Source organism: Pagrus major, chromosome 5 (assembly GCF_040436345.1).
Source record: "Pagrus major chromosome 5, Pma_NU_1.0".
NCBI classification, from domain to species: Eukaryota; Metazoa; Chordata; class Actinopteri; order Spariformes; family Sparidae; genus Pagrus; species Pagrus major.
This window is the reverse complement of record NC_133219.1, coordinates 3,219,504-3,228,728: the sequence shown is the minus strand read 5'-3', so window position 1 is coordinate 3,228,728 and position 9,225 is coordinate 3,219,504. Positions and strand designations below refer to the sequence as shown.

The following is a 9,225-nucleotide window of genomic DNA, read 5'->3' as shown; positions in this document are numbered from 1 at the left end:
CAGACTAGAGGAATATCTGTCACAAGATGCGAGGTTTGGTGTAAGGCACATCCTGTGTACAAGAATATTTTGGATTCTGTATCAGTTTTATTATATCTAATTTACTGCAACACTACTTCACCATGACATGCCATTTTTTGCTACTGTAAGGGCACTGCAGGGATATATTAGATTCTCTGCCTTGATGAGAATCATATAACTACAGGCCTATTCACTGTGTTCATACTTAAGATCAAAATGTTCTATAGGATGACTATTATTTTCTTTACTTTAATGTAATTCCACACAAACCTTCGTTCATTGACACTTTATATGTCATTGCTTAATGGTCACAATCGAGCACCATGAAGGCCAAGAATGCAGCTTTTCATTTCAAACAATCTGCATCTGCTCATTACCACAAACTGAACCACAGAAAGGGGATGTGATAGCAACATTTAGCTGTTGTTGTGTTGAGCTGGGAGGAAAGACTGAGGCACATGACTGAAAATCCCTGATGTAACCACAGCACTCATGTTCAGTCCTGCGACAGTATCCGCTAGAGAAGCTTCTGCTAAACTGGACCATTGTATTCTGTTGGTCAGCCACGTGGACTGTGGCTAACTAACAGTTGACTTGGGTCGCTGTCTTATAACTGATCAAATCAAAATGTTTTCCTTCGATTGACGAAATGAAACGTTTCACTGTCTCAAGCACACGCTAAAATGCGGCTGTGAAATACAGAATAAAATCTGTTGTGTCGCATTTCCATTCCGCCATCATGGGGGAAGTAGGCCAACGTCTACAGATTACACCGTAGTCACACGTTTGAGATGAATGTGATTGACAAACGAATTGGACCAATAGCGGATAAGAATGTGAACATTTGATTGGTGTAATGTTTTGTCTGTTAAGTATTCTTGGGAAAACGAACCAATAGACGTTCGAGCATAGACGTAAAGGGCGGGTCCATCTGTAGTATAAATACGAACGTTGAGTCGTTGGGCACGCACATACAGAACAGCAAAGTCACTCATCGAAAGGTCTACCCTACCTCCAGAGACAAAAATGAGGGAAATTGTGCATCTTCAAGCCGGGCAGTGCGGAAACCAGATTGGTGCCAAGGTTAGTAAATATATGTATTTCCCATTTGAGTATTAGATCGAGTAATTTTACCTAGTAACACCGTGTTCTCTGGTCTTGGAGCCGGTGCTTTGTGCCGGTGCGCGTCCCAGAAACCACACCCTGTGAATATCAATGTGTCCTATTTGTGAAATTTGACCTTAAACGTTTAATCCATACACAATTACTACTTGGTTTATGTTAATACGTCGAAGTGTAGACAAATTAAAAACAAAATTTCATATTTTAGTGTGTTACGATTTCTATTGAAATAATGCCGTTTTGTCTATTGTAGCATACATCTTTAAACCGTCAGCTTAAATATCAGTTACAACGTTTCAAACGGGATTTCTGTTACCGAAATATCTTCACATCACCATTGTCCTGTCAGCCAGGCCACCGTTGCTGCAATGCGAACAAAAGGAAGTGTTTGTCTGCAAAGTGATTTAATGGAAATATTGAAGTCCTATTACTGTGATGTTTATAGTATGACATTATGTGTGTAGGCGAAACATAATTGTATTTTCCAAGGTGAAAGTAAATGGCTTTTGTAACGTTTCCCATTCAATGAGGCCTACTGAGGAACGGTTTTCAGCTGCGCCGGCTTTTGCCTGAAGAAGGCGGTGTTGGCGGTTAGTGACGTAGCTTGGAATTTTGAAATTCATAGCGGCGGAGTCGCAGCCAATAGGGGGTCAGGGCGCGCGCGCCGAAGTCAGCCTGGCGGGAAGTTATGTTAAAACAATTTACCAATAGGCTTATGATTAATTAAATCCGACTTTCATAAACCAATAAAACGATAATTGAAACGTTCCACATTAATGGATGAAGTGTTAAGAGATGTTTAACAGTAAACATGGTTTACATTATTTTTACAGTTCTGGGAGGTGATCAGTGATGAGCACGGCATTGACCCAACTGGCACATATCATGGTGACAGTGACCTGCAGCTGGACAGGATCAACGTCTACTACAATGAAGCCTCAGGTAAGTCTAAAGCATCCCTGACTTTATTTGCACACTCTGAGACTACTTGATACATTTTCCCTAACATCTCTTCCTTTTTTTTTTTTTTTTATTATAGGTGGCAAATATGTCCCCCGTGCAGTGTTGGTTGATCTGGAGCCAGGCACCATGGACTCTGTGAGGTCTGGACCTTTTGGCCAGGTCTTCAGACCAGACAACTTTGTATTCGGTAATTTTTGTGTAAATTTGTTCACCAAAAAATGTTCAGCTGCTACTCATTATGTACCCTGAGTGCTGTGACGCATAATCTCAATTTTTGTCTTCCAGGCCAGAGTGGTGCTGGCAACAACTGGGCAAAGGGTCACTACACTGAGGGTGCAGAGCTGGTGGACTCTGTCCTGGATGTGGTGAGGAAGGAGGCAGAGAGCTGTGACTGCCTGCAGGGTTTCCAGCTCACACACTCTCTGGGTGGTGGTACAGGCTCTGGTATGGGCACCCTGCTCATTAGCAAGATCCGTGAAGAGTACCCCGACCGCATCATGAACACATTCAGTGTGGTGCCTTCCCCAAAAGTATCCGACACAGTAGTAGAGCCCTACAACGCCACACTATCGGTTCACCAACTTGTAGAAAACACAGATGAGACCTACTGCATCGACAATGAGGCCCTGTATGACATCTGTTTCCGCACCCTCAAGCTCACAACCCCCTCATACGGTGACCTCAACCACCTTGTGTCTGCTACCATGAGCGGTGTCACTACCTGCCTCAGGTTCCCCGGACAGCTTAACGCTGACCTGCGTAAGCTGGCTGTAAACATGGTGCCATTCCCCCGTCTGCACTTCTTCATGCCAGGCTTTGCTCCACTCACAAGCAGAGGCAGCCAGCAGTACAGATCACTCACTGTGCCAGAGCTCACCCAGCAGATGTTCGATGCCAAGAACATGATGGCTGCCTGTGATCCACGTCACGGCCGCTACCTGACAGTGGCTGCAATCTTCCGTGGTCGCATGTCCATGAAGGAGGTGGATGAGCAGATGCTGAACGTGCAGAACAAAAACAGCAGCTACTTTGTTGAATGGATCCCCAACAACGTGAAGACCGCCGTCTGCGACATTCCTCCCCGTGGCCTCAAGATGGCTGCCACCTTCATCGGTAACAGCACAGCCATCCAGGAGCTGTTCAAGCGCATCTCTGAGCAATTCACAGCTATGTTCAGGCGCAAAGCTTTCCTCCACTGGTACACCGGCGAGGGCATGGATGAGATGGAGTTCACCGAGGCAGAGAGCAACATGAACGACCTGGTCTCTGAGTACCAGCAGTACCAGGATGCCACCGCTGAGGAGGAGGGAGAATTTGAGGAGGAGGGTGAGGAGGAGCTGGCATAAATGCTATTTCTACAAATCTCTGCTGTTCAATCTCTGCCGTGACATGTAACGTTCCAAGTCTTTCCAGTTTTCAGTGTTCTGTCTGCTGTTCATGTTGATAAAAGTTCTTCTGCATATTTGAAGTCTGCCTTCATGTTAATAAAAGTTCTTCTGCATATTTGATGTTGTCTTTGATTAGTTTTCTTTCTGAGAAGAGTTATTTACATATTAATGTACTGGGGAGGGGAGATTTTGTGAGTAGATGCACGCACTGTACATAAAGTGTTGCTGCATTACTGGTATATTGCCAGAAATGAGCTCTCTAAAAGGAGTCTTACAGATATAGATGGGTAAATCCCACTTTAAAACTTTGTGTTGTGCCATTACATAATTTGTTAAATTGAAGAATACCTTTCAATAAAATCTAATAAAGCAAACCAGACACAGGTGATGTCATGCTGCGGAGTCTGCTCTGTAATCCAGTCAAAATAATTTATATTTGATACAGTTGAAATGGTGTTCAGTGCAGACTAATTTACAATACCAGATCAAAGTTCATTAACTACTGCACAAATTGCTTTGTTGGATCACAAGTTATGCCAGCATGTGACTTGGAATATGCTTACATCACAGGTTACAAGTTTAAACATTTGTCATTGCCAGAATATCAGATATGATGTAAAATAGATTAATGTGAGTTTTTTTAATGAAAGACAAGTGTCTACAGAATTAAAAAGATACTGTAGAATACCTTTACCAACATCCCAATATGGTAGTTTGCTCTATGGGGGTTTCTGGTTGTGGTCACTAGGTGGCAGAGTTGGCTAAGCCATTCTTTTCCACAAGAAGTAGGTGAGGATGCTTATGGCCAATGCCAACAGTGTCCAACAGCACACTTTCTTCACTTGACCCTCCAAGCCCTGCTTCTCTCCAAAGCGTGACACAAAACCACTCTGTCAAAAACAAATAAGGACATTTAAGTTTCAAATGAAATTATATGTTTTAGTACAACATTGTGAGTCATTTGTATAAGTGAAAATTAGTTTGAAAATGAGTATCATTAAAGAACGAAAGAAACTGGAATGATAGGAGCCTTAATGCTCCTGTGTCATATTCTGTTTCAGAAAACTTTATTGTTAAGCTTTAATGCACATTCCTTATTAAACGTATGTTTTAGCCAAAATACCACAAACTCACTGACACTCAGCAAAATGGGTAAAATAATATGATGATTATTATAAAGTTGCAATGTGAAGTCTGCAATGATAGCTGGTGAAACATCAATGTCCAAACATATGGGGGATCAGACTACAACAAACATAAGTGGAATTCTTTGTGTGTAACCCTGAGCTTCAAAAGCTAGGCAATAGGCAGCAGAACTAGTGTTTCAACTCCATTGATATTATTATATTAGTGTCAATCTACCGATGACAGGAAGTGCTGCCTAGCCTGTGAAAACAAAGGACTAAAGTGTCATTACTTGAATATTCTCTGCTTGGGCATACAGATAACACATTTTAACAGTCTGTGTTAAAACTAGACCATGAAGTTTGCAAATGTTGGGCTTTTACCTGGCTCTGATGAAGGCTTAGTTATGAGGTAGTCACTAAAAAAAACAATCATGTATACTATTATTGGGGTTGTTTTATCTTCTGTGTAGAGGTACATATTGACACTTACCCATCCTCCCTTGTCTCGTATCTCAGGGCAGATAACCCTCTCCACGTAGGCCCCCACACACTCCTTCAGCTGTGGCAGGACCACCAACATGCCTCTCTCGTGGCAATGAAGTGCCATCTGGCCAGCCAGCACATACACCGACAGCACCGCACTCCAGGCCAGGTCTCTGTGCCGCCCCCTGGGGATGGGGGGAAAGAAGTGCTCATCCAGGATGCTCATGAGCATGGGGCAGGCTGTGTTTTCCTTCACATCCTGGAAGACGCGAGGCCAACGCCTGAAGAAAATGGGAAAGCGAGTGAGGAGCTCATCTCCGGCGTGGCGCAAGGCTGCAGTGCAGGCTGTAGGGGCAGGGCCCATGGTGCCATCTGCCCCCCCTGTGGTTACATAGTCTATGTAGTCATGGGCCATCAGAAAAGCCTCTCTAACCAGCAGGTCAGGACTGTTCAGGCCCAGTCTGGCCTCTGACACCTCAGACTGGCACATGGTGGCTTCTAATTGCTCCTTCGCTAATCAGCAAGCTGTAATCTCAGTGGGCCACAGGTGACCACTCCATTGCCAAGCAGCATCGGTGTGGGGATGCTGTAAATATAAAATTTGAATAAGTTGCAGTTTAGAGAAGAGGGGAATAAATATGCATACTGCAGGAAATAAAGTATTTATAACTTACCTACTCTTCAATAAGAAACACAAATGGTATCAAGGCACACTACACACCCATAAAAACAGAAATCGGCAGCAGGTAAAAAGATCGTTGGGGTCCAGAGGACTGTGTCTGTACAATAAGTTGCAGTCAGACTGGGTCACCCAGTCCCCTTGCTGGCTAAATATAGAGTCCTTGTCAGAAACTGACACTGATCTCCTCGCATGCCAAATCATGGCCGTCCTAACACAGCCCCATTCCAACACTAGAGGCAGTGTGACACAAAGAGCAGAGAGGAGAGTCTTAGCTGTACAACAGCAAAGGGAATCTACATATTGATGGCTTACAGTTTTCTGTGACTTATTAACATCATGCAAAAATGTTTTTGTGTATAAGAAAATGCACATGAATATGATTTGGTCACTTCTGTTTCATTTAATTCACTGTGTTTGTATTTTGAGCATTCAGCTGATTCCATATTTCTAATCTAATCTTGCTTTATTATGTTAAAGAATTATGTTGCTGATACTGATGAGCTTATTCTCTTCATTAATTTGAACCATAAATAAAATGGGAATGGTGAATGGAATTTCATTTGTGGTGCGCAGCATACATGTGAAAACTTCAACAGAAACCTGCCTTTCCAGACACAGTGTCGTCATTACTCTGAATAATTCACAGACCTTGCTGTGCAATTTGTGTTGGAACTACTTTCTTGAAAAGGAAGAGTCTCCAATGAAATGTATCAACAGTGTATTAAAGGGACAGTTGTTTCAGTAGGAAGTGGTTCAGATGACAACTGTTTACAGTGAGGTAACTGCACGCATTACTACTGAGCAACAAATCTGTCCTAACGCTTAAAAGGAGCCCTCTGTAGTTTTGTTGAAGAAATGTTAATGAGCAGAGAAAGATCTTCATTGACTGATTATTTTCTGCCTAAACAAACTGAATAAAGAAACTCTCTTTGTTTTCATGACTGAATGAACTGAATAAACAAACTGACCTTAAAGGACAACACAATTTATACTGTTTAACTTTGTTTATATGTGGCGGACCCTGCCACCTTTCTAGCTTCAAACAGTGTTCTGGGACCTTATTTTCCTCTGAAAACAGCTTGTTTATTCACTGATGGAAAAAATAAATATTTGTGAGTTTGTGTTATTACCTCATTAATATTATAAATACTTGAATTCTGACTTTAAATTTCCTCTCCAAAACTACACAGTGCCCCTTTAAAGGGTTGTGTTCACTGTGAACATTATGTGAAACCCACTCTCCCCCATAACTATCACTTCTATTTTTTTATTCGTCAAAGAGAAAATATGAGATGGTCAAACACTACATATATATAGAAATTATATAAACAATATAGAGATTAAAGGAAAACAACATGGGACATAACATGAAACTGTAGCCTAAGGGAGCTATACACTCTCTATACACAGCTCTTGCAACAACTGCATGGCTGGTAAACAGTATAAACATCAGAAACAGTATAAACAGTAATGTGTTTATAAATTGTATGGCAGGTGGATGGATTATACCAGATTACATGTGTGTACATTCACTGGTTCAGGACCTAAATGGCCTGCTGAGGGAAGAAACTCTTCCTCATTCTCCACTCTGGCCTTCAGGCAGCAGTTACTTCTCCCTCTGTTGTATTAGGTTGGAGACAGAGACAAATATCTCAAAACGTGAACAAATTACCAGCCTGTCTGCATGGAGAAACACCCCCAGAAAATGTTGTTTTTATTATTTGAGTGAAGTGACCCTTTAAAAGTGCAGCATGGCTTGTATTTCACCACTTGGGAGCAGTAATGTATTACTAGAAACACACTACCTCTCATTAACCATTGAGAGTGTGTGTTTGCGTGTGTGAACTTATACTCATAACCACTTGTTAACAACGAACTTCAAAACAAAAGCTGTTTCAGCACTTAGTCATACGTGCAGGCCAATTAACGTTTCCCACATGTTCATCAGTGATTTCACCTCTTTATGAACTAAAAATATATGGAAATGCAAACATGGATAGCTGTTTTAATTAAATTCAAGAAAATGTATTTAAATTGTGGGTAATGGCTGCACCATCTCTCCCATGGACTAACACTCAGGCATGCATGGCTAAATCTACATTGTCCTTTAAGTGTTTCCTCTCCTTTTATGAAATGGCTTTATGTGTCACATGGGGATCAATCAAATGCTCTGCGTATGGCATTTATGTACGTTGTTAATATACTGATTTATAGCAGAGCGAAGACATGATCAAGTGGTACCATTAGCGGCTCTGTGTTCTCTGGCCATCTGGTGCAGCATATATTGTCAATGTGCATGGGAGGGAAGATAAGGCTAACCATCCAGAAAGAACCCCAACCAACCCCCTGCACACACACACACACTCCCTCTCTCTCTCTCTCTCACACACACACACACACGCACACACACACTCCCTCTCTCTCTCTCTCTCTCTCTCTCTCTCTCTCTCTCACACACACACAAACACACACACACACACACTATACTTCAGATGTACTATGAGAGTGAGTGTGTAAAATGGCTACCTAGTTGTTCCTCATTGCTGAGCCAGGGAACAGGGGAAGTGACATGGGTGATAGAGGCTCCTATCAGGTTTATGTGGCAACATCTGCAAGCATGGGAAACTTCCTGTCTCCTGTAGAGAGGTTTCTGATGTGTAGACAGTTGCATTGGAGAGGAAGGTGCACGATTAACAGGAAACATGCTATAACTCACTGTAGCCACATGACTCCAGGGACCATTTTTTCTTGCATTATACTAGCACCTCTGTGAGGCCGTGGTTAAACGCAAAATGTCAACTTGCTGATGTTTGGTAGGTACAATGTCTACCAGTAGACTGTTTTAAAATAATTGGGCATAGCCTCAGGGTCTGAATAGTGAAGCAAATGAGGAAGTGCATTCTGCATTCTCTCTGAGAGCCAGCAAGGGGTACTGCACTGGGTGCAAAAAGAAGTCTGACTGTATTGAAGTCAATGCTGCCCAGACACCAGGATAAAATGTTGGCAGTTAACATTTCTGAAAACCACTGAGAGTAGGCGTTTGTATTTGTCATAGGCCTACATACCATATTAACATTTCTACAGAACATGTCATTGTGTCTTGTTCACGTTACCTGTTTATGACCTGACTGTCCAATCAGCAGGGGGAGGGGGTGGTGGTGGAGTGACAGAAGAGAAGTTTGCCAAGCCAGTGACCATGGTTCAAGATGTGTATAACATTTGTAAGTGGTACACCAATGGATGTTTTTAAGGAGACCTTGGGACAATTTTCTTTTGTGGTGACAAAGCTTGGTGTATTTGACAAGACCACAGCACATCTCCAGCCATCTCTCCAGTTTGTGTCGACCAAAACAGGTATTTGAAGCCACCCTTTCCTAACACTACACAGTAGTGTTAATCTGATGATGTTTTGTGCCTAAACCTAACCAGGTAAAGGAGC

The 9,225-nt window shown here is 42.3% G+C and overlaps 2 protein-coding genes across 2 annotated transcripts; one reads left to right on the top strand and one right to left on the bottom strand.

Annotated features, from left to right (window-relative positions):
* The first annotated feature begins 993 nt into the window (after window positions 1-993).
* Window positions 994-3,614, top strand: tubb2b (tubulin, beta 2b). Its single transcript, XM_073466211.1, has 4 exons — window positions 994-1,104; window positions 1,977-2,085; window positions 2,183-2,293; window positions 2,392-3,614. Exons 1-4 carry the CDS (start codon window positions 1,048-1,050, stop codon window positions 3,450-3,452), a joined length of 1,338 nt encoding a protein of 445 aa, XP_073322312.1. The 5' UTR covers window positions 994-1,047; the 3' UTR covers window positions 3,453-3,614.
* Window positions 3,615-4,147: 533 nt separating this feature from the next.
* Window positions 4,148-5,594, bottom strand: bcl2l16 (BCL2 like 16). Its single transcript, XM_073467322.1, has 2 exons — window positions 5,112-5,594; window positions 4,148-4,384 (listed from the first exon to the last, which is right to left on the bottom strand). Exons 1-2 carry the CDS (start codon window positions 5,592-5,594, stop codon window positions 4,256-4,258), a joined length of 612 nt encoding a protein of 203 aa, XP_073323423.1. The 3' UTR covers window positions 4,148-4,255.
* Window positions 5,595-9,225: the final 3,631 nt, after the last annotated feature.